This window comes from Saccoglossus kowalevskii, chromosome 3, assembly GCF_978046115.1.
Source record: "Saccoglossus kowalevskii chromosome 3, keSacKowa6.1, whole genome shotgun sequence".
NCBI classification, from domain to species: Eukaryota; Metazoa; Hemichordata; class Enteropneusta; family Harrimaniidae; genus Saccoglossus; species Saccoglossus kowalevskii.
The window spans coordinates 19,979,833-20,005,835 of record NC_140643.1 but is presented as its reverse complement, the minus strand read 5'-3'; the positions used below and the strand labels follow the sequence as shown (position 1 = coordinate 20,005,835).

At 33.2% G+C, this 26,003-nt stretch overlaps 1 protein-coding gene across 5 annotated transcripts in view; it reads right to left on the bottom strand.

Moving 5' to 3' along the window:
- LOC100371645 (uncharacterized) overlaps nt 1-26,003 on the bottom strand; it is a 41,869-nt gene that overhangs the window by 7,008 nt on the left and 8,858 nt on the right. The window contains exons 11-41 of one of the 5 annotated variants that reach the window (XM_078013978.2): nt 24,382-24,459; nt 21,328-21,361; nt 19,365-19,427; nt 18,263-18,390; nt 17,649-17,712; nt 16,921-16,980; nt 16,257-16,495; nt 14,905-15,575; nt 14,703-14,784; nt 14,143-14,281; nt 13,227-13,365; nt 13,046-13,126; nt 12,681-12,779; nt 12,419-12,503; nt 11,469-11,582; nt 10,620-10,646; nt 9,788-9,883; nt 9,130-9,234; nt 8,552-8,686; nt 8,136-8,215; nt 7,146-7,230; nt 7,000-7,056; nt 6,341-6,460; nt 6,184-6,230; nt 5,468-5,525; nt 5,161-5,334; nt 4,981-5,043; nt 3,486-3,539; nt 705-1,184; nt 456-529; nt 25-94 (exon numbers count right to left, since the gene is read on the bottom strand). In XM_078013978.2, the coding sequence (XP_077870104.2) occupies nt 25-94; nt 456-529; nt 705-1,184; nt 3,486-3,539; nt 4,981-5,043; nt 5,161-5,334; nt 5,468-5,525; nt 6,184-6,230; nt 6,341-6,460; nt 7,000-7,056; nt 7,146-7,230; nt 8,136-8,215; nt 8,552-8,686; nt 9,130-9,234; nt 9,788-9,883; nt 10,620-10,646; nt 11,469-11,582; nt 12,419-12,503; nt 12,681-12,779; nt 13,046-13,126; nt 13,227-13,365; nt 14,143-14,281; nt 14,703-14,784; nt 14,905-15,575; nt 16,257-16,495; nt 16,921-16,980; nt 17,649-17,712; nt 18,263-18,390; nt 19,365-19,427; nt 21,328-21,361; nt 24,382-24,459 (3,801 nt within the window). The remainder of the gene's footprint in view (nt 1-24; nt 95-455; nt 530-704; nt 1,185-3,485; nt 3,540-4,980; nt 5,044-5,160; nt 5,335-5,467; nt 5,526-6,183; nt 6,231-6,340; nt 6,461-6,999; nt 7,057-7,145; nt 7,231-8,135; nt 8,216-8,551; nt 8,687-9,129; nt 9,235-9,787; nt 9,884-10,619; nt 10,647-11,468; nt 11,583-12,418; nt 12,504-12,680; nt 12,780-13,045; nt 13,127-13,226; nt 13,366-14,142; nt 14,282-14,702; nt 14,785-14,904; nt 15,576-16,256; nt 16,496-16,920; nt 16,981-17,648; nt 17,713-18,262; nt 18,391-19,364; nt 19,428-21,327; nt 21,362-24,381; nt 24,460-26,003) is intronic. The other 4 variants (XM_085496858.1, XM_085496855.1, XM_085496857.1 and 1 more) reach the window with 4 other exon arrangements.

Below are 26,003 nucleotides of genomic sequence, written 5' to 3'. Positions count from 1 at the left end.
TAATAGATTTCAAATACTTCCTACCTTCAGTCGTTTTTTTGCCGATTTCAGTGCTGCTTTCAACATATTGATTTCTTTCTGTTGTTGTTTATTTCTAAAGTTAAAAAAAAACTAAATACATTCAGTTTTTATACCGGAATGCTGTAACAATTTATTTTTTTTGCAGTTTTCAGCTACCGGGGTATGTTAAGTTTCTACTAGTTTATGCATTGTTTAAAAGTGCTATGAAAACCAGTGTGGCATCTTTGTAATTGCAAGTAGTTTTAATTATACTGTGACCATTTCATTAAAGTTTGCAAGAATCTTTATCACATTTAAATATTCTGTATGTATTTATTTTCACACAAAATGGACTAGGCAAATGAATATAACTACGGTAACAAGTACAGGAAAGCATGAATGGCAAGCACGCTAAAAACTCGTTCCTGCTCTGCCAATCTCAAAAAATGACCTACTTTTGTACTTCCTGTTCAACCTTAGCATCCGCTTGTCGCTTCAACTCCAGTGCTTTCCTTATTTTCATTTTCCCCTGATAATAAACAACAACAATTAATGAAGTTGAAGATGCAAGCAGAGAAACAAAATTTTCCCTTTCATGTCTAAGTGTTATATCTAATAATTATTAGATATAAATCTTTCCATTTTCATTCATTCATTATTTAAATATTGCAGGGGGGGGGGGCTATGCAATGACTTGAACTTACCTCGCTCACTTGATCTTCCACACCAGTACGTGCTCTCTCCAGCTGAGCCATTCGCAATCCCAATTTGGATCGCGACTTGACTTCATTTTCCCATAGTCCTTTGTGATCTTCGGCTTCCCTCGCATACAGACTTCGTGCCGCAACCTCCTCACTCAACTTATCTTCCAAGTGAATGTTTGCACTCTTAAGATTAGCCACCAGAGCTTCTAGACTGCCACGCACCTTCTGTGAATCTTGTAAGTCTTGTTCCAGCATCGAGATTTTTTTAGTATCATGATCTGTGTTTGACAACAGTTTTGTCTTTTCAATCTCAAGCTGGTGCATATTTTCTTCCAATTCTCGTTTCTTCTCAATGAGTTCCTGGGCCTTGACGAGTTCTTGTGTTGTGTCCTGTAAGGCTTTCTCAGCCTGTTCCAGTCTACTCTGCAGGTCTCCCGTTCGGTGACCCAATTCTGCCCGATCCTTCTCAGAATCAATAAGCTGAAATGGAACATATTAGATGTCAAGTTCCGTAATGCTACGCATGCTGTATTGTTATACATTGTACTTACCAACACATTATATAAAGTAATAATTTTTCATGAACACAGAAATATGATACCGGTACCACTAATTTCAGCAAACTAATAGCATTAACTACCAGTCATAGCATACATTTCATCATTAAATAACTATCCAGTTATTCACTGAAATGCACGAATTGGTAAATTTGTGTGTAATACATGCTTAAATCAATCATAGCTGTGAGACTGGCCATATGGTAGAGAATACATATTCTTGTAGATTTCATAGTACATTTCATTGCAAAGACAGCATTGGTAACATGTGTATAACACAATGCGAGTTTAACAACAGCATAGATTAGGTGTCAGCTTTCTGGGATCAGAATGACCAATAACTATTGTAGCATCAATCTCGCACAAACTTGTGCTGCTGACATTGCACACCCTGAATTCAACAGGTGTGTGATGAATATATTGTGTATAAATACAGGGACTCACTTTCATATGCAGAGAAAAATGTTCAAGACTCATCAAAGCATACCAATGTTACCCTTAGTGTACAGATGATAGACTGAAGTCATCACTCGAGAAGTACTGAGGGCAGTGTAGTTGTGGGATGTTGAGTACAATTGAAAGGTGAGCAATGTTTCCTCAATCAAATATTTTCACACTTTATAGTTACCATTGATATTTCAACAATATTCCTGGTTTCACATTTTTTTATAAACACATTTACACACACACAGTACAAACAGCAGTTATTACTTGTGAATAATAGCCGATGGTGAGCAATTTGGTCAGCGTTTATAAATATTAAAGCTGCTGTGATGCTCCTGACCAAAATGATCTTGAATAGTAACAATCAGATTCTGTACAAGGAATCAGGGCCAACTCGAAATCAATAACTGATATTCCTTCAGGCCAATATAGTGAGCAATATATAAATTACATAATTACATAAATAGATGGAAAAATTGACATAAACCATGGATTGCATTGAGACATAAAGCACCTGTGCTGACCCGTGACAAAACAAACATATACACACTACATTGTAATATTTATCATATATAGAGATCCAGTCTTTTAATTACACATGTTTTGCAAATCACTGCTGGCTATAGCCAATGTATCCCGTAATCTACGAGTGATCTGTACTAAAGGACATGTATACATATACTAAATGACACATTAACCTTGAGTAATTTATACGTATTACAGAGATTTGGAGTATACGCTAGTTGATTATAACTGGCAGAAATATGATAATAATTATGATAAATAAAATATATTGTCAATTTTTCACAAATTATATTACCTGAAACAGCGATATGTAACAAAAGCTATAGTTATTTTTACTTTTGTGTCAAGTCTGTATAAATGTCAGCCAAAATGAAAATTTAGAATAAGGCTTAATTATTCACTAGATTTTATTTTTCTTATTTCACTGCTAAATATGTTATGTATATTTTATTATGCTAGCTAATAATCAAATTTAACAATGGAATGTATTGTTTTATTTAAAAAAACAGTGAATATAAAATCAAATCCACTAAAATTAAACCAACTATCAAACCTGTGCTCAGTGACCACCTCTACTGGTATATGAAGACCACCTGCCTATAGTGACCACTTTTAAGGCAAAACATATGAGCAACCTTTGTATAAAGACCATCTGTACTATATGACCACCATTTCAGCAATATTTTCATTTGCTTTTAGCATTCTGTTTATCAAACAGTTTTTAATTTCCTCAAGTTAGTACTTTTAAGTTTAGCCACCAATTTTATTTAATTTTGATAACCCAAATAAATGTGCTTTTTATTGCAAACGTACCATCTTATTATTTTCTGAACAAATATTATGTTGGCTACCCATAATAAAAAATCCAACGTCAATATAAAGACCACCTGTCTATTAAGACCATTTCAATGACTTCCCTTGGGTGGTCATTATACACAGGTTTGACTGTATTTCTAAAACAGGATGCAAACCACTCATATACCATTCCATCTTATATATTGCAGTGAAGTTCTCAAATAGAGTGCTCAGTCAGTGTTAATATCTACATGGCATTTGGAGAATTTCAGTAAGAGATAATTTCTTGAAACTTGTACTGTGAAAACTACTATTAATAACAGTATTTTGTACATTTGGATGGTGCAGTGTGCAATCCTCATAAACTTGAAAGTGCATCTGCATTGACAGTGTAATTGACGTAATACCGATGTGACTGGATCTATACATATGATTATACAATTACCAGTACACAATTTACCTGTTGATGTATGTTTGCATGTGATTCCTTCTCCCTTTCAAGCTTAGCGCATTCCTAAATGCAGATATAAGGATATTGTGTAATCTAAACAAGCAATAACTACGATAGATAGAACTCAACCCATCCCACCAAAGAGAGACATCTCCATTCTAAAAACACATCAAGTGTGATCAAATGTTGTTTCTCTGGCCTGAAGATTATGTCTTGTTTGCAAAACTTTGTTACGATAACAAATCTATATCGTTATGACTCAATTTAGAATATTCTCATTTGCAGACTGCTTTAGAGATGTTTGGTGGCTGAGTATTGAGAATGTTAGTATGTGTAACTGCATTTGTCCCATTAAGAGGAAAATCTTATTCATGGCTAAACAAAGCCTAACTCTGAAAGATCCTTGACCATGGTTCCAAAATAATAGCGATAACCATGTAATATCAGGTTATTACGAAAATACAACAAAGTATGCACAGAGACAGTACAGTGACTGTACTGATCAACGTATAGCAGAGGTTGATACATTACTATACTGCCTGAGTACATACTTTGCGGTATTCTTGTAATATTATTATACATCTGTGTAAACATGTGCTATAATAATCACATTTACTTTTTTTCTGAATGTGTTTAAAACCACAATGACGGCAACCAAATGCAGTTACAAGATACTAAAAAAGACTGCCTGGCATCTTATCTCTGTAGTATGTATAATACATTATACTAACATGTCAGGCAAAGAGTGACAGTGAAATGACAAATATTATCTATAGCATGCGGTCGTTAATAAAGGTACTTTTAAACCAAGCACACCCAAGATGGCAGGACACACACAGAATAAGAACCACCTCATACGCAATATTTTATTAACAGTTGTAATCATGACATAAAAACACACAGAAATGATAGAATATTATTTATCCACCATATAAATGCACATGCAAAAACGTTTACACCAACAACATGCAATTTTGATTTAAATAATGTCATGCAAATAACACAACAATGACAAATTATTAATATCGAAATATTAAAAAATTTTAAAATAGAATATTGCTAACAAACATATATTTTTTTAAATTATATAATTAACATCAGGCAAATTAGGATATATATACATATTTTTTAAGATTCTGTCATTCTTCCAAATGTTAGTGAAACTGAGAAACTTGTTTTACGTGTTTTATTAACAAACTTGTGGACTAGTACTAGTCATACCTAAACAAAAATATTTTGCAATAATTTTGTTTGCAACCCAAAATGAGACTGGAGTTGGCACAACAGAAAAAAGACTTTATTCCTGAAACCACATAAGTTTTTTTACATTTTCTTATTTCAATTCAACAATGAATGCTCTAAATGGAATTAATTAGTTAAATGTAGAGGAGGCATGGATATTGTTTTAATAGTGATTTTGAAATGTAGCGAGTTTCCCCAGTTAGTATTTTGCCTGATGGTTTAGTTTATTGAACATAATACAGCATACACATATAAAACCTACCTTAGATGATGATTCAACCATTACCTCAGCAGTTGAAAGTTTTTTGATAACATCAGCTAGCTCCTGTAAATGGTGGAAAAAAAAGAGTGATGAAAGAAATTATAATTTCAGGACTCCAGAAATTAAGTGTTAAAATGAGGTTTCTGATAAAAAACAAAACAATCAATTATCCAAACAGACCTGTTGCAGTTGACCAATGTGTTGCTCTTGTTTACTGTTTTTTTCTTCCAATCTCTGCAAGTCGTTATTGAGTCTGTCCACCATCTGGTTCAACATAGCATTCTTTTCTTGCAGCATTTCTCTATTTTTATCGTAATCTGTCTTCATCGACGTCAGTAGATTATCTAATTTGCCCTATATTCCAAAAAACAAGGTTTATCAATACAAAAGACTTATACATTGATTTTATTAGAAATCCCAATATCAGCGAGCCTTGATAGTTGTATAACTTGCTCCTATCATTCTGTGTCAAAACAAACAAACTTACTTGGCTGCCATTGCTTTCATACTTCATTTGTGATAATTCATTCTGTGTACTTGCCAGTCTGAAAGAAACAAACAGTGGCACCGGTATAGGTTTTTAAGTACTGGCATGCAATAAGAATTTTAACAATTACAGATAACAACTTAAGAGAAAGCTCATATGGTACAACAATCACTGGGATTAATGGCAAAAAACCACTAACTATTTAACAGCCGTACATAAAGATTATTAGTCATTTTTCACAGGTGTGATGTTGATTATATAGTAAGGTATAAATTTCTTCACACACAAAGCATTGATGTTATATATATATAATTCATTTGCATCAAAGATTTATAAAATAAGGCAATGCAACTGGTATATATGTGATGAAGATTCAAAAATGAAGACATGCAGATTACAAAATTATAGATAGATTTGTACAAGTACTAAAATAAATGAGACTGAAAGAACTGGATTTTGTTCGTCTAAGACTGTTTCCCTAGTGTTCTTGCTCATTTGCAAAGTTGAAAATCTCTTACTTATTTCTATTTACACAATAAAATCATTCTAAGCATCTACTGCATTCAGTTATGCTATTGACTAGAAATACTACATGTACACACATTTCTACCAGGACTGTGATGAACAAACCCACATATACAGTGTAGTAGTACAGTGCATACACGAATACAGCTTCATGTGGTTATCTTTCATTCTCACAGATATGATGTACTAACCTGTCATTGGCAGATTCCAACTTGGCCTCCATTTTGATTTTTTCTTCCTGGATTGTCAGAAGAAGAGAATCAAGATTATCATTTGACATCCACAGAAGAAATTAGCAAAGGCAGATACACATCAGTGAACACAGTACATAAATAACTGTATACGTACCTTGTCTTTCATTAATTCCTTCTCCACACTTTCCAACATGGATTTTCTCTGATCCAGTTCTCTTTGTAAGGATATTAACTGACCAGATTTCTCAGTCATGTTAAGAGTTGCTATGTGTAACTGAAAACAAAAGTATATTTTAATAATTTATAAAAATGAATGATGTGTTGCATGGTTGGTTTGCACATTACATTGTAGTTTTATCACAAGTGCGTGATTAGACTTCAAATAAGTTACATACAAATATAACTAACAAGGACGGACATGAATACCAATGAAGACAGTCTTTGGTCACTTATTGTGGCAATGGTCAAAATATCACCAGCATATTTTGAATTGTCAACTCTTCTTGGAAAAGGAATGCCATTTCATATTGGATACTAGTACTCATTGAGTGAGAATCAAAACAGTCTGTCAAAAAGGTCACTCCACATTATTGTTGATTGGTACCACTACATGTACATCAACAGGGTCCACTCAACAAGTTCAAACGCCAAATCAACTTTTCCATATTTCCTTTAAAAACTCAATCAAGACTTGCAGACAATGGAAAATTATGTCCATTTAGTCAAAATTACCAATTTGAAAGAAATCATTGAAAAATACATAAATATGCAAAATGTTGACAAACACAGTTACAACAAGATTGATATTATTACCTCATGTTCTAAACTCTTCACTCTGCTTTCAGCCGCACCAAGGCTCTGTGACTTCGACTGTGAATAGAAAACAGTGAATTTAGAAAATAAAAGTGCAATTTTCACAATCACTATAATTACAGCTTATAAAAGAGAAAACTACAAACCTGTAGACTATCTCTTTGGTTGGACAATTCCATTTCTAATCTCTCATTCGCCCTCTGCAGTTCATCACGGTCTCGTTGACTAGAACTGATTGGAAAAAATATTGATAAGTTAGTCACATGTACATGCAGTCTTGATTATAATCACTATTAATGTGCGTGGTAATATTGACATATTCAAGTGAATTTGTGAGTTGTATATTTTACATTCCAAAAAGGGATATGGTAAATTTTATATATATTTGGTCTAAAAAAAAACACAGTGAACTTTCGGAGAAGCGCCAAGATTTCAACCAATGTTTTGCTGGGAACAATTGTGTCACTGTAGGTCACACCATGCAGGGGAATCATGCAGCAAAGATCAGACTAATAAAACCCTTCACCACACACTACTATATTTCACCAGTAATGAATCAATCTATCAATCAGGTAATACCATGCATGAGAAAATATGATATTGAACAAACAGAGCTGATTGTAGACTAGAAGCCAATTACATCCCGATATAAGGAACCAATCAATAAACAGCAATATAACAAAACAAGCATATTTGGGAAATTGTATTCACCTATCTGGAACACTGTATTTGAAAATGATGAAGAAAAAAAAGGACAAAACAAATATTCATAACTTTCTCACCACAGAAAGCTCCACAAAATATGCATAGTTCAAGAATTGAATAAAACATGAAAACTGGGGTAATTATATTCACGTGGTGAATGCCAATGAGACATATTTTTCTCATTTTAATGATCACATTGAATTGAAAAGCAGCACATGTATGGTATAGATGCAATATGATATATTTACATGATTGAATACATTTATTTTATGCAATTCAAATGTGAGTAATGCAAAAGACCACATTCCTGCAACATAGATTACTGACAGTGTACGTCGTGTTATGCTTGATCCAATTTTCAGATGACAAAATTAGGGAGTTACATGTACTAATTATTTCTTAGCGAGGAAAAGAATTTAAGGACACCGTACCGTTCTACATCACTCTTCGTTTGCTGCGCCCTCTCTAGTTCATGAGTTAATGTGGTTACTCGTGTATTCAAATTCTTGACCTGAAACATCAAAATTGATTGTGTTAAGTAGTTGTAAATATGAATAGGTAGTGAAGAATTAACACAAATTTTTCACATTTAACTAACAGCGAAAATAAAACCTACAGAATAAGTTTATCAGATTTACAGTTTATTTTCAATGAATATAAAGCAAAATGACATGTTAGACAGACAGACAAGCTAATTATCATAATTGAGTGGTTCACCAGATGGAATAACTTGGAATACGGTCATTTGCATGTCTTATCAATGGATTGTTACAGTGTGGGTATTAATTAAGCAGCTAAGAATGAAATCAGACAAACATGAAAATAATTCTACAACACATGCACATACCTCTTGTTGTAATTTATCTTTCTCAGCCTTCTCTTTCTCATAGTTTGTCACCAGTAAGTTGTTTTCAGCTTTAGCTGCACCAAGGTGTGCATTGTAAGTCATTGTAGCATGGGCCAATGCTTCCTCATTCAACCTCTGTGAAATGTAAACATAAAATGTAACATCAACAAGAGCTGCTAGAGGTATCTTGACGTTTGGCAATCCAGATGGCATTGACCGAAACAAATTCTACACACATACACATACAAATTTAATCTGAGCACTTACAGTAGTATGTCAGGACACTTATTCATAACATTGCTTATAAAAGTTTTCCAGTCTAATGAATCAAACACTTTAGTCTGTGAAACTGTTTGTTTTGTCCCACGTGATTTAGACTGTACTATTTGAAATCTATCCTAGCAGTGTCTACCTTTATATGATTGATTTCAATTCTCAGTACCAAGTTCAGTGTGGGGCTTAACTCTACCAAGGGTAATCCTACAGCCCAGGATAAGTAAAATTGTCATTTAACAACTTAATACTTTAAACATTAATGTCAAGCCCTGTGAGGTGAAAGCTTACAATTTACAACTTACAATATCATTCTTGAGTTCGTCGACACGATTGTTCATTTCTTCATTTTCCATGGCCAGCATACCTTGGTCGTCTTTGTATCTCATTCTAACTCTTTCCAACTCCATCTGTAAATAAGTAGTCACAAACACACACTGCTGTTACTAGTTTTTATAGGATTAAGCTGTATGGAGTATGTAACAATTTTTTTTTTACCGAAATTTAGCGTTCACTAATAGACAATAGACATATTAAATAGCTACTGAAATCTTGTTAAGAGTAAGAAGACTTGTTTTTGACATCAAATAGTGTTCCATTCTCTCTCATCAATGCATCCACAGTACAAACAAAATGTCAAGATCAGTGTATGCAATGACAGGAGAGAATGCAGTACAACAACAAGTCTTCCGGTTTTCCTGCTCTCAACAATATCTCATTGGTCAGTTGCATCCAATGTCTACTCAGGATGCAGGTAACTCTTTAAAACTTACATCTTACAATAAGATTTTCAGTTAAAATGACAGTTTATATTATAAGTATTTTTTATTTAAAGTGCTGTGAGCATTGATGAATTTCAATATCACTTTTAAAAACGGATACACAAGTTATTGAACTTCTGACACCAACATTTGATACAATCGATTACATTTTTCTGGCTATATTACAGTGGAAGTTACTTACTTTTAGCCCATACAATTCAGCTTTGAGTTTATCACTGTGGTCTAAAGCGGATTTACGATTCTCATCAGCAGCTTCCAGTCTAGTGAATATTTCAGCCTACAAACCAGAGATAACACACAGTACTGTATGAGATGCTATGTACAACAATCAATACAAAGGGTCAAATAAGTCGCATAAAACAACTCTGCTTATACCGGTAGATAAAATGAATTATTTATTTACACGAAATTGGAACAGGCATGGTTGAAACTGCTGCCCATTGCATATGTCCCAGAATGCATTTGTTCAATTGTGATAGTGTTTTTATCAACTGATATAAATATACATGGTAAGAGTAATTACATACAGTGGGAACTCATTAACACCCAAAAAGGTAAGGTAACACCTAATATGGACCAAACAACTATAAATAAAGTTAATTATAACTTAACACAAATAAGAGTTAGCTCTAATGATTCTAGAATATTATTGAAAATAAGATTGATAGTTTTTACATGCATTACCATATTTGCTCTATTAGAAAGATGCAACTCCAAGAAGAAAAGCTCATTCGAATGTACCGGTAGTCTGTTTTGTTTATGAATTGACATTTACGTATAAATCACATGCATTTTTAACAGAGCAAATAGTACCTAAGTATTAACAATAATATAAAGAGTACCAAAAAAAAAAAGAAAGGCTGTGGGGAAGGAATCATGCATTGATTTTATTGTTTTCATAAAATATGACAGGCTTGGACATTGACAAGGACATGCATATAATTGTACATGATGTCAGTTTAAAATGACATGGATTGCAACACAGAACTGACGACGACGATGATGACTTGTACCTTTTCTTCCTGAAATTGTTCAGCTTCCTGAGAGTAGTCAAATTAGCAAACAGAAAGAAAGGATAAGAAATGCAATTGAATAAGAGTGCAGTTTTTACAAAACTTTGGAGGTGAGTTCTCCTATTGGATGAGGTTCTATTTTCATGAACAACAAGTTGAAAAATAAAAAAAGCTCCTAGAATCCCCAAAACTATGATAATTTACTCCTATTTGATATGTATTGTGTTCAACACTCATATAGAAGATGAGTAACTTTAACACATGTAGGTATTGTCGAAACATGAAAGCGCACAGTGCAATGGAATACATGTATAGATAATGATATTTTACGAATAACTTGATATTATAAAGCTACGCATTATAACTAGGACCTAGTGTCTTTGTAATATGTACAGATTTAGAAATTTCTAGAGTGCTGAGTGAAGATGAAAAGAACGATAGTGATACATCGGTGTATACATCAGATGGATAGTGCTGAGTAGTAAGAATGCTGAACTGCAACTGTGAACTCTTTTTTTTCCTATGACCTAATTATTACAGAGAGGGACTAATTTACCAATATGCTTTGTATTTTTATTTTGATAAGGAAACAAACATTTTGTCAATGAAATATACATCAAAATATCTAGAATTTGCAACATGTATGTGTATGGATGTGTAAAATGCATTGTTTAGTTACACAAAATTCAACTGAAGCTGTGTGATGATCCCCACAATACACATTGCAGTTATGACACTTGTACATGTGATATGGTTCTCAATGGGTTGTGTTCTTGACAGACAAAACTGGCTATTTTGATATGATCCATTTTCATCACGTAGAAACCCAGTAGTACATATACATGTTACCTGTTGCAGCGCTTCATGAATTTTAGTGTGATCTTGACTGAGTTGTTCTTGTATGATCCTGGCACTACGTTCTTGGGCAAGTTCTTTTCGTGTTTCACCATTGTCTTCTTGCAACTATAGGAAATAACAAAAAAATGAGGAAAAATAAAAAAATATTTGATAGAAAAATTTTAAAAGATTATTGCAACTGAGGGTTATATGAAGATTTTTCACCTCGGCTTTGCCTTGTAAATGATTGTTTTCATCAGGAAGACACATCTCCATATGCCCTTAAGCTTACATGTGATTTGCATACACTTGAGGGGTAAACATGTACTTTGATTTATTTCATTCATGTGAAAGTCTCTTTTCCAATAAGCTCGGCATACTAGAATATGAGTGATGACAATGGCTTCTAGTCTTGTACAAGCTCCCCCCCCTCAAAAGGTTTGTATTATGTCACAGGGAGAAGGGTAAAACTATTATGTTTCGAAAACAAGATTTATGTTCAGTGTTTAACACTAAATTAAATACTTGCTTTTTAATACATGTATTGAAGAAGTTACATATCTATCACTTTATCCAAATCGGCACCAAAAAAAAAGAGTGTGCTTCTACCTGACGTTTGTGGAGATGAGAAGGAAAACTTTGTATTTTTCTAATATCTGATTAGGTACTTTGTTCTTGCAATAGGAATTAAAACCTTTCATGCTTCTGATTAAAATCTTTCTCAAATTATTACGTTGGGCCCAGAGTTAAAAAAACATAAAGCCAATAAATAAATAAATAAATAAATAAATAAATAAACAAACAAACAAACAAACAAACAAACAAACAAACAAACAATCAATCAATCAATCAAACAAACAAACAAACAAATAAATGTCATTGTGACTTGCTATATTATATTTCATTCCATTATGACATACCAGGTAAACCCTCATCAACCCTACCAATTACTGAACTCCTACCTGTTTTATGGTATTCAATGAACTTTTGAGTTCCATCTCCAAAGTCCTGGATGATAATTCAGATTTCTGTCTGCTCTCCAACTCTCTGTGATTAGAAGTAAAGAAAACACACATAATAAACACACATAATAGTAATAAACATGAATGCATGACAAGAATGCATGACAAATTACATATAGGAGTCCAGGCAATTGTAATTACAACACACAATATAGTGTTCCATTTTATAATTGATTGATTTTAGGATGAGTCTTAGACTTACTGTAAGTATTGTTGCTCTTTTCTATCTAACTGCTCCTTGGTTTTCTCTAGCATCAATTCAGCACTTTTCACTCTGTCTGTTTCTTCAGTCAATGTATAACTAAGCACAGAAGATATATACAGTATAATTTTGTAACAAAGTAGGGAGGGGGTGCAGCTAACATATTTTGACATTTATGTTGTGCTCAGTGACAAGAGGAGGAAATGTCAAATATTATTGCTTCCCGTCTATTTATTTTCTCTTTGTAATTTTATTAATTGATGGCACCTTTATTTTGAATATCAAGTTTTTGTATATATTTGAATTTTCAACATATTTACATTTTAATCTATCATCATGCATTTATTATTATACTCTGCACTTACTTAAGATTTCTGATTTTAGCTTCCAGGTTCACTTTTTCTTCTTCTAGTGTAGATTTGCACTCAGACAAATGATCAATTTTCCTGCAAACATAACGGGTATATATTTATAGTTTATTGTTATTGGCTGCAGGTATATATAAGCGTATAGATCAATCTCCCACAAGAATGTTACGAGAAATACCTATAAAGCTCAGTTTTGTCCATCTCTAATTTTTTCACTTTGGTTTCTAAGGTGATTCTAGCACTGCGTTCTCTATCAATAAGACGTCGATGATCACGTAAGCTCTCCTGCATCTGTAACATCACACCAGGATCTGTGGCTGTAAAAACAAAAGATGGAGATTCCAATGATACAACCATTTGCAAATCAGTGTCTTTGAACATGCAGAAATAGAAAACATTACCACATAAAAATCATCTTCGTCATGTTGTCTATTGATGTTGAAACATGAATGAAAGATGGATGCCTCAAAACTTAAAATAAATGTGCCATAGTTGCCGAGTCACGTTCACATTTTGTGAAAACAAACAATGTGACCCAGACATGACGGGACACTTGGGATTAATCCAATCTCACTGAGAAATATTTGATGGCTAAAAATTGCCTGAATTGTGGGAAATATTTAATAAATGTTCAAAGTTAAATGCTGTTTAGCAAGTCCGAACACTTGGGATCATTTCAGCTTCTCATTTGTTTGTGTGTTCAAATTTCCAAATTTGCATCTGTTCTATATTACTGCAGGTTGCAGTACTTTGAAATAAAACAAAATCTTGGCAAATCTTTGTTTTTTTGTTTTGTTTTTAATCTCAAGACTTCACCAAAGCTCTATGAATGCAACTTTAACCCTTTGAGTGACAAATAGGTTTCCACGCTCACAATCCAGTGCAAATATTTTCACATTTAGTAAAATTATTATTGGATATTGCTTCAAGTTTTTGATCAAAATGTTTGTCAATTTTTATCAATATTTCATGTCGGGAGGAGATCATTTTGTAGATGGTGCCAAAAGTTGACAATGACACACAAAGGATTAACAATATCTCCACTCGATTTGTTTGAATGTTAGATGATAATTTATATGACCTTTGACCCCTACCTGAGTGAGTGGTTGGTGATGAGATGGAATGTAGAGGTAATGGTGTTGATGAATAAGGTGAGTGATTGAAATCACCTTCTGTATCCGTGTCAGAGTACGAGAGACCATCAGCGTCTTCCGTCAGAACGCGTTTCCAGCTCTGGATGGAAATTTAAAAGAAATTACTTCAGATGCATGGTATTAACAATAGACCATTTTCTGTTCACTTCTGTTAACTGTGTTATGCATGAAATCAAACGTAAAAACAGGACAAACAAAGCGTTGTAGTTATGACAAACATCACGCAATATTCCCCTGTCAAATATTGGCCTTTCGAAGTGAGCTATGAAATAAAAAAATTCAAATTGAAAATCAAATCGTTTGATTGTTGTGGCAGACGTTCGGTGCGCCTATTTCATGCAACTCGTGAGATCTCGCAGTTGAACAGAAAATCGCATATTGACATGATACAATACAAAATGAATACACTTCCGTAAGTACCAGAAATTAGGACATTTAGGAGACAGAATCAAAGTCATCAATACAAACAAACAAGTGACAAGTTTATAAAAGAAACTTACAAGGTTATTTGATGCTGGTGTGTATGCACGTTTTGGTGATGGTGATCTTCCTGATGTACTGTAACCAAGGCCACTCGATGCTCTGGAGAAAAAGTAAAACACAGAGAATGAACTGTTAGTGTATGCAGCAAGTTGCAATTTAATTTTTACACCTTTTAAAACAGGGTCAAGCTTTAGGCATTGATTTCCCTTGTCAGCTCACCTAACGGGTACTGGTGATGGTTGAGCACTCCAGCTTTCGCTAAAACTATCATCCAAATCTGTGGCTCTATCATCAGCAGCCAATCGTTCCTCCACACTTTTGTTGTACTTCTCTTCCAACTGTTTCCTCTCAATTTCACGCTTTCTCTCTCGCTCTTGCATATCTTCCTCCAACTTCTGTTTTTCCTCCTCCAGTTTCCTCTGCATGTCTTTTCGATGATCCTCTGTTCTCTTCTGGTCCTCCTTTCTTTTTCTTTCCGCTTCTCTCCTTTCTTCGTCCAGTCTTTGTCGGATCTCTGCATTCCGGAGTTCTTCCTCTGCAACCCTTCTTCTTTCTTCATCGTCTTTCCGCTTCCTGTCATCTTCCAATTTTTTCTGTGCTGCTTTTCGTTTTTCTTCCTGTCGTCTCTCTTCTTCTCTTTGTCTCTCAATCTCTTTCAACTTCTCAGTCTGTTTTCGCCTTTCTTCCTCTTCTCTACGATGCTCCTCTTCATCTTGTCTCATCCTCTCCATCTCAACTCTCTTCTGTTGTTCTTTCTCTCTCTCTAAAGCAGCTTTCACTTCTTGCTCTTCTCTCTGTTTTCTCTCTTGTTCATCTCGCTCCCACTGCAACATCCTCTCTTTCTCTCTGTCTTGTTCTTCCTTCAGCTCTTGTTCAATTCTCTTCCTTTCCTGTAATTCATCAATAATATTATTTATTTTAAAAATATCGTATTACAGATTAACATCGTTGATATGTTATTCTGTGTAACCATATTTTTATTAATATTATGGTCATTTATAGAAGAGAAAGATTCTTTGGATTTAGAATTCAACGGATATTAAAAGACATATTGAGAGTGAACACAACACAGATAACAGGGTGAAATGTTAAACCCCAGTTGAGTAGCGCTGATATAAAAGTATTCTCTCTTAGATAACCTAGGATGACAGCACTTATAAATCCTTACTGCTGAAAATCCAACATTTCAACCCAGAATGTCTATCAATGTGCCACATTACAATCATTTCAAAAGGATATTATTTGTAAGCTAAATGTTGAACTTTCTCAGACTCGCTTAGACAATACTGAACAAGATAAACTTGCAGGAAAAAACTGACAAACTGCCAGACATAAAACAGACACTAAATGCTCAGATTGTCATGTCCCTGTGTCTATTTCCAGTGTACACTGGGCCAATATCTGTCTAAGTTTCAGTTTTCATTGGTGCATAGACTTTTAGTTTGAAAAAAATTGATGACAACAATGAATAGTTGAAGGACAGCCAACCAATTCATCAGGCATGGCAGTTGCCATTTGTCTCAGTAATTAAGATGAAATACCATAGCAACACACACACAGCTGCAAGTTACCTTTTCAGCTTTCCTTTCTTTCTCCCATTCGCTTTCGGTTTCTTCAGTTTCTTCATCCGAATCAAATCCAGACACCTCATCGTCCTTGTGCACAGGCGTTGTTTGTTTTGCTGGCCCCTTGCCAAGGAACATTACTGTATCAGATTCTTCTGTTGCCTTTGGAGAGGTTTTACTCAGTGGCACTGGTCTTGGAGACATATCTAGTGATACACCGCGTGGTGTACTGGCTGCACTACCACCTGTAAAGAGTTACAGAATATATGAACATTCAATGGTCAATGATGGCTAGATCAAGTAATTTACAAAGCCCAACTGGGAAGGGGCCTGTGGGGCCTTTATTTTAGTTCTTATAAGGCACATGTCACATGTTTTGAAAAACAAGATGTAGCCATCCCGAAAGGTGACGTGTTTGCTCTATTAGCAGCACATGTGCTTATGTAAATAAATTATTAAACTAATTAGCATAAATGGACGAGTGTGAATTGTGTACTTAAAGATCAAACAATATTTTGCTCATATCCACTTTAGTTGGAGATGCACTGCTAATACAGTAGCCAGAATACAAAAATAGCATTTATAAATCAAACAAGAGATATTACCAAGCTTTACACAGCATTAGTAGATGTGAATTACAGTAGTATAATAGTAAATTTTTTACACCTACCTCTTCTATTAGATGAATGTGAGGGCAGCAGATCTTCATCTGAATCCCAATCAAAGTCACCTGAAATAATAATAAATACAAAGTGTTTGAGGTCAATTTCATTTGGGTCTCGAAAATAGAATATGAAATAGTATGTATAAAACTTTGCACTCTGAGATTATTTTTATTGGGGTGTAGGACTATAATATAAAATATTTGATGGTGCAAATAAAAAGTACAATGTATGTAAAAAATTCAAATTTCCACTCTGAGGATAATGTTTGATAGGTTTATGGAAGTATTGGGACTCATGTATGTTGCCAAATGAGCCAGAAATTGGAATCAGCAGTTAAAGCATTTGCAAGTTGTTTATATCAGAACCTGAATGACTTATTTTTTTATCTAGAATACCTAAAATGTGATACTGTTCAAAATCCTGCTTTAGAACATGCTCAACACAAATGTACCATGTTCGCTAGGATGCAGTGACAACGAATGCTATGAAAACTTGTGGTGAAAAGGTTAAGTGTGCAATTCGAATGACTTATTGACGCTGTCCTAAGCTGCTGAAAATTCGATCACATCCAAATAAACATAAACGCTAGGTGATGTTCGGCCGTTCGCCGAATAGATCATGGTTGTTTGTTTTTCTCCTGACTTACAATGCAATTAGTGAATTTTTGATATATAGCACTTGCACTAAAAATAGGAGAGGCTAAAAGTATTGACTGATACTTAAAAATACTCACCATCATCTTGATCTTTGGAGACATTGACCTTGAATTCCACAGGTGTATCCTCTGTTACACTCTGCTATAACAGATAATAGCACAATCAACATTAACACACAATCATTTCTGAGATTTTCCCCCTCTTTCAGCTCAAACCAGACCAATTAAACAACAGTTTTGACAAACTTCATAATAATTTATCAGAATATCAATAATGACAAATAAATTTACCCAACTATTTTTTGAGAAAACTTCATGTAAAACAGCTAATTTTTATCTTAATTTCTGTATTAGTTTCTATGGTAATAGCCTTCATGTACCAACATTTTGTTCGCTAACATTGATTGAAAAAGTCATACACTGTATTTACATTATTAGAAGCACATTCCCAATAAAAGTGCATGTAAACTAACAGTTGCATTTACTGTGTACTGTGACTATACACACACTTCTGTCATTTACGTAAGAACATGCACTACTAATAGAGCAAATATGATATATCATTATTGATATCAACTGTCATTTAATTTATTGAGTTCCCAATGTTATGGTACACATGTCAATAACATGCTCAGTAAATCCACATGTACATGTATATTTGAATCAACTACATTTTGTTTACTTTTACTTACAGTGTTTCTTTTCACGGTGGGATACTCTGCTACTGTTGGTGATTTGGGTTCATCATGTTCAGATTCTATAATGCTAGTATCCCACTGTGAATCGTCAAAGTCGTCAAGTCCAAGTTCAGCAGCGAGAGCTAAATAAAATGATAAGACGTTAAAATACCACTCTGTGAATAACGTTTTAATTCTGCAATATGTGAACTACACATGTTGTTAAAGTCAAATACATGTGTGAGTATCCACCTGTGTTATGTTGAATCATGTTCACCATGCTCCCTGCGCTAATAGGCCCATGCATATCGTGCCTGTCTGGAAGTTTAGAACATAAACAGCCCTCAATCTGTTTTACTGGTGACCAGGTGTTAAATTTTATTAACCTAGAAAGATTAATTAGCCAGGTGTATACATTTTTTATTTAACAATGTTTGACTAGCAAGACGCATTTTAGTGGCCAATTTGAATGATTCCGAAATATTGACCCAGCATGTTAAAATTTGTATTTTTGCTAGAAAGAGAGTAATTCATGCCAGATAGAATGCTGTGTAGTACTGTAAAGGGGGTAATTATTCACTGGGTTTTAATTTAGCTTATTTCGCTGACTGGAAAAATGCGCTAAATTAAAACACAGTGAATATGTAAAATTTAGCATAGAACACATTATCTAAATGACGAAACCGTGAATTTAAAACCCACTGAATATGCCTGAAATGGTAAATCAGTGTAATTTAAACCCAGTGAAAATTAGTCATTTTACAGTATATATAATTCCCCCTGTATAGTGCATGTAATATATTAGTGAAAAAAACAATTATTTTTTTCGCAACCATTAAAGTACAAAAATATGTACTCTGCATTTGAAAACCATAATTTTTCTGCAAATTTCCATTTTTCTATAATTTCTTTGTTAATCATACCCCAAATGGAAATAATAACGGATAAAATACGTCTTATTTTGTAAATGCTGGCAAATGTTCAGTTAAGAAAAATACACTAACCATCAAGAGCACAGAAACACAAAGGCTTTAGTTGTAATTGATTTTTGTCTGGACATGTTTTTGTAGACTGGATTGAATTTATTTTTATTAATAAAAAAAGTCAATATACTCACCGCTTTGTTTGTTTTTCTTCTCGTCTGCCATGTCTGGATCATTTGCTGGCTTTGCAGATTGTACTTGAGAATTAAAAAAAAAAAGAGATTGATTATTCAAATTATTATAAAGCACTATGCCACTCAAGCACAGAGAGTAAGACTGTGCAAATTACAAGAAACACATAGAGGTATTGATTTGTCTGTAAATGTTCAGTGAGTGTGAACATAACAAAAAAACAAACAAAAGAAGCAATTGTAAAATCAATTAACCAAAACTGTGAATTTAAAAGGAAATGCAGCCTTTTACATCTTCAGTGAGTGAACGAAATGAATAAGTCTACAACTGCTAATCGATTGCATCAACTCATGCCTAATTTGCATAACAGAAGAAATGTATATCACTGCAAGTTATCAAGTCAAGCAAATGTACATCGTATAATACAATATTAAACACAATAAAAGAAAATCATTATTTTTACTCCCAAATATACACTCAAAGATCATTCCTATAGCTTTATTATAATATTGAGACCAATATTATGTGACATATTTCATGGAAGGAATATACACAAAATGTGAGGATATATTTGAGGATATGCCCTAAGTTGCAAATTCAGCGAAAGAAATTCAAACAAAAAATGAAATTAACCTTCTTACCACTAGCTCCTCTTTTCATCACAAATGCACAAAATAGTCGTGATAATAGTATATAGTCGTTCACTTTCTTTCAAAAGATTGGGACAAAAATAGCCATATTTTTTGAGTAAAAACTGAACATTGACTCAAATTTTGTCTGTTGGCTCCAAAATTAGGATTCATAGAATATAAAAAAAAAGTGGAGAAAAACCTAGCCAAGGAAGTCTGGTGTTGAAAAGGTTAAAAGCTGTAATGCTTACTAACATTAGTATGTGTTGAAAATCATTGAAATATGAACATTTACAACATATTTTGCTATAGGAATGAACTTAAACTTAAAAGGCGAAAGAATACTTAATATTACAACATAAAACATAAACCTGCATTTCTTGTTAATTAACATAGAGCAAACATGTATAGATTTTTGCACAAGTGAGATATGTAAACAATTACTGAATTTCAAGAAATAACTGAACATTTGTGCTATTGTCACATGTCCTGAATAACACAATGCATGCCCACACTTAAAGGAGTATGGCAGTTACAGTTTTATTGAAAAGGTGCCAACAAATCAGCTGTTATAGATATATATATACTCTGAGGTCTATAAATTGAAAAGCAATCAAGTGTATGTCTCATGACAGGCCAAAGCAGAGGCAGCATTGTGACGATTCCACACATTTACCATGGTAAATTAATTTACGGCACTATTGTTACTTTGTACATTCAAGTTGTAAGTATTTAACACGCAAAATCCCCCACAGAACATGATTGTGAATGACTCTTATAATGATAACGAAATTAGTTTGACATTGTGAAACCGGAAATAATTACAGGTTCATTTCAAGTTCAATGCTGACACTTGCACTAAGTTGATCGTTTGGTTTCTTTTAATTTTATTTGTTAAAAAAATCTTGTTTTATTAAACTCAGGTTGTAACACTAAATTTCAATGCTTACTTACTAACTAGTTATTTAAAAATAAAATAAAAATGCAATATAACAAGAAATAATAATTATGCAAACACCAGACCAATTAACATAATTAATTTTTATGTCAGGTGTAAAACATTGAAATAATTGTTATATGTATTATTAGAAATTAACACTGATAATAAAATAACATGTGATTATATTCTCAGAAACTGAAAACATTAAACCTCAAGGGAATATTTTCAACTGTTGCAATGATTAGCAGACAGTTAAAGGCAGTAGCCGCGAACAATAAACCCATGAACAATGGTATCACATTGGCCATGTAAATAACCATTCTCACATTACAGTACTTTACAAACACAGTGCAACTGAATTAATGCATGACATAGAAAATGTTGTAGGGTACCTACCTTGGCTTGCTTGATCTCCAAGGCCAGTATCAGGCTGAGCAAGAAAAAGTAAGTATATGATTGTGAATTAGTTGAAATAATACATAAAAACGTGCTGGGACAAGTTGCAAAGCTATGGATGGCACAGTGTTATGAAAGTCGGACAAGTTGAGCTGTCAGTAGAAAAACACTCCAGATTTTTCACTCCAATGTAAAGAACAAACAGAAGAAGAGACATGTTGAAGAATCACTGAAAATTTAACTGCTAGCAGGTATTTTGCAACTGAAATGCTTACCCAGCAAGGAGCGTGGAGTTGCAGTGGTTGTAAATAGTGGAGAGAATGTACACAGGTATTCCCAGGCAATGAATGGAACTCATTAGCATGTCATTAGCATATTCCAATAATAGAACACCTAAGAAGAATCTTAACTGCCACTGTCTGAACTTTGAACTCTGGAGACAGTGTTCCATGGAATATTTTTTTACAGGAGTGAGTTCTATGGAACATTCAAAAGTTCACTGACATTCTGACTTTCAATTTCTGCCATGCATAGAGAATACTGCTGGCAAAATAGCTGTATTTTAACTAATAATTTTTTGTTTTCATTTTTCCTAATTTTACTACAGAGAAAAACGTCCAGTGACCACAAAACAATTGTCACCATTTTTTTTATCATTGATTTTGTATAAAAAAAATTGACTGTTCTCTTTTGTTTTGTGAAATATTGATCTATCTTCACAGAGATATTATTTAAATCCTTTCATTATATTCAATTGGCTCAGTTTTTCAATTTTTCTACCAGTATTATGTTTTTAATATAAAAAACCTGATTGAACTATAATCTTGTGAGAAAATGAAAGTAAAAGTAAAATCAATTTGAAAATAGAACACAAAAGTAATTGAATTGCAGTAAATCAAATTATAGAAGAAAAAAAAGAAAAAAAAGAAGAAAATACTAACTTTTAATTTCACTATTTTGAGTTTTTGAGCATATTCACTGTGTTTCCATTTCACAAATTTGTCAAGCAAACAATGAGTTTTATTGTTATTTTACATGTTCACATAGATTTAATTTAGCAGATTTTAAACTTATCAGCGAAATAAAAACCCAATCAATAATTTAATGCATTTACAGTACCATTTTTGATGCAGTAATATTGCATTTAAAGAGAATAAATCATTTATGAAAAAAATTATTATTTATAATATGCAAAATATTATGAGACAATTATATGTAGTTTCATACAAAATGAGAAAAATAGTGCTGAATAAATAATTTTATACAATATTAATTGTTGAAGAGACTTGTGGTCAGTGCTACATTGATGATTTTTTAGTCAGTGTAAACGAATGTTCAACAGTACAACTATAAAATACCCATTAAACTGCAAAAGTCTGAAACACATAAAATCCTTAAAATTTAGAAATTTTTGAATATTGATATAAATGTAAATATTGATATAAGAAAATTGCAAATGAACATAAATAATTAGTACTGATTCTTCATTTAAGATTTTTAGTCAGAAGAAAAAAACAATTTACTGCTGACAGAAGAAATATAAAACCAGACAGTTTTACCTATTTTTTAAAAAAAAAACAATCAAGACATGTAGACAACAGGAGATTACATGTATGTTGATATGATCTCAAACCAACAAACAAATTATAGAAAAATTCTGTACATAAAAATGAAACTTATAACTTATGGTGGGAAAAATGATAGACTTAAACCTATATTGCATATTCCACAGTTTCACATTGAACACATACATTAAAATTTTATATGTAAAATAACATTTTTTGGACGGGAAAAAACATTATGTTTAACCATGGAAGGTACTATCGGAAGGAGCCACGACGCTATTGTTTTAGCTTTACCCTATGATTGTTTGTCAATGTTTGTTTACAAACATTGTTTCTCGCTAGCTCTTAGCACCTTCTTACAATGGATTACGCTAATCTCAAGCATTCGATAATATTCAGAGCATGTTCGGAAGCAATAGACAAACTGCACATGCACTAGACTAAAAATGACGTCTAATTTGAATACTGTTGTTTCAGGAGATTTAGCAGATATAACATCGATTGAAGAAGAACTGATGAACTATCGCGAATCTTTTTGTGTTTGTAATGGTAATGATCAATGATTGCCTGTGGCAATAATGATTGCATTATTCAATGGTACCATCAGTGCGTGAGTTTGATGTCCAAAACTGGGCATCGGTGAACACCACCAGAAAAGATAATATCAAAAGAAGGGCATGCCTAGACACTTTCTCTGCAATAATAATTTTTAGTAGTCCTTAGGAATTTTTGTTGTGGACGCTTGAAATCTTATTCTTGTTACAGTTGCTAATAATTAAAATGTGTAAAATCTTTAAAGTCAAACGTCAAATCTGTTGAATTTCCGTTTGTGAAATGCGTATTTTGACCTTTTACACCTAAACAAACCCAGTGCGCATGTGTCAATATTTTTACCAGGTGAGATGGGAAAAATTCTGATTAAAAGAATACTTAAGGCACGGTGGTCGTCGCGCAGCGGGTGTTCAAATTTTATATTCTACATGCATTGTATACATCGCTATGAGTCCCATATCTAACAGGACGCGACACGACGACTGTCGCCCTTTGAACTTCCTTCATCTGCATACATACATACATTGTACATGCAGAACAACAGTAAGAGAACTCTGATTACTGGTTTTAATTATCATTTCTGATCAAAATAAACAGCAATGAGGTCATCAGTAATTATAAAACAATCTGCATGTCCCTCTATTAATATTACATGAACAATATTAATCCCAAAGTTCCTCATAGAATTGTATGAAAGTACTCAATACGATAACATATCTAAGCAAAATCAACAAACATTTTCACCCATATCTTGAAAAGTATACATGTAAACGCATGACACTCCAAAATCAAAGATGATAGGGCACCACAAGAAAACAGTTTACAACAAGAGAAGAAAGACAATGACAACAACACCAGACGTTCATTCATATACTTTTCCCACACACTATGATAGGGGCAAGATAAATGTAATATAACGTGTGAGGTAACAACTTACCATGCCGGGGTTGTACTCTTGCAACGATAAGTCTTCTATCACATCATCACCATCAGAGAAATTTACAGTACTATCAGCCTGCAAAGAACATAAAATGTAGAAATTTATACAAGGAAGCAAAGCACAAAATATACCGGTAATATTCTGTTGATTATTGCATATTCCAAAACATATGCCCTAATGCTTAGGTGCTCTCTCAACAATGACGTTCAAACTCTAAGGATGATTGACACCCATTAGGGGGAACCATTGTCACAGAGCATCATTTAAAATCTATGACAATTCAATCAGAATTTCAGAGTAAAAAAAGAAAGAAAGCTTAGAAAGAACTCCCATGTGCTGAAGATATTGTAGGCATGAAGTTAGCACATGTGCTTCTAATACAGCAAATGCTGCATTTAAAAGTTTTATAATTGCAAGTAATGAACAGTGTGGTTCCAGGAAGCTATGGTTTAACAATTATAAATAATTAATGACCATATATGAAGACTTGATATTTTTGGTCATATATTTTGTCAGACAACAAAATTATAGCACCAGTTGCATGTCCTAATCATATTATTGAGGTTACATGGCCATATATAGTCATCTGAAACTCCATTGATTTCAACCGAAAAAAGTAATCACAGTTGCACATTATCTAGAGCATCTATGTGCCATGTTTCATTGAAATCTATTGAATGGTATTTAAAAATGAGTCAGTGAAAATGCTTAAAGTTAGCTAATTATTATGCTGATTAAGTCAGTAATATGCACAGGATTTCAATTAAAAACGAATCAGGTCTGCGCAATATCCCAGGGCATCTATGTACTAAATTTCATTGAAATATAATGTTGAATAGTACTGTAAAATGACTAATTTTCACTGGGTTTAAATTTCACTGATTTACCATTTCAGGCATATTCAGTGGGTTTTAAATTCACGGTTTCGTCATTTAGATAATGTGTTCTATGCTAAATTTTACATATTCACTGTGTTTTAATTTAGCGCATTTTTCCAGTCAGTGAAATAAGCTAAATTAAAACCCAGTGAATAATTACCCCCTTTACAGTACATGAGAAAGTTGACTAATTACTATGCAAATTAGGTGATTAATAGGCACAGACTTTTACCTAAAACTAATTAGATATGTGCATAGTCCTGGAGCATTTATGTATCAAGTTTCAATGTAATGTAATATTATGATCAGTACTTAAGTTATAACTGAAAAAGCTGAAAATTGACTAATCATTATGCAAATTAGGTAATTAATATGCACAAATTTTTACCCACAACCAAGAACTGTGCATTGTCCCAGAGCATCTATGCATCAAGTTTCATAAAAACCAACATATGGTTTTTAAGATATCAGTGGAACAGACGGTCACACACACATACATGTCTTACCACCGTTGTAACGATACACATTGAAATAACTTTCAATATACCAGTACTTGCGTTATGTTTGGATTAAAATGCGACTTTACATAGGGTTGCATTTTGATTGGAGTTTAATCAAACTCAATTACAATGCATTTCAGTTTAGTAAAGGGGGTAGGTATTGTACAATTATATTAAATATAAATTGTACCATACCTTCCCCCTTTACCAACCCTAAGCTATGCAAACTTGACTTAAAATT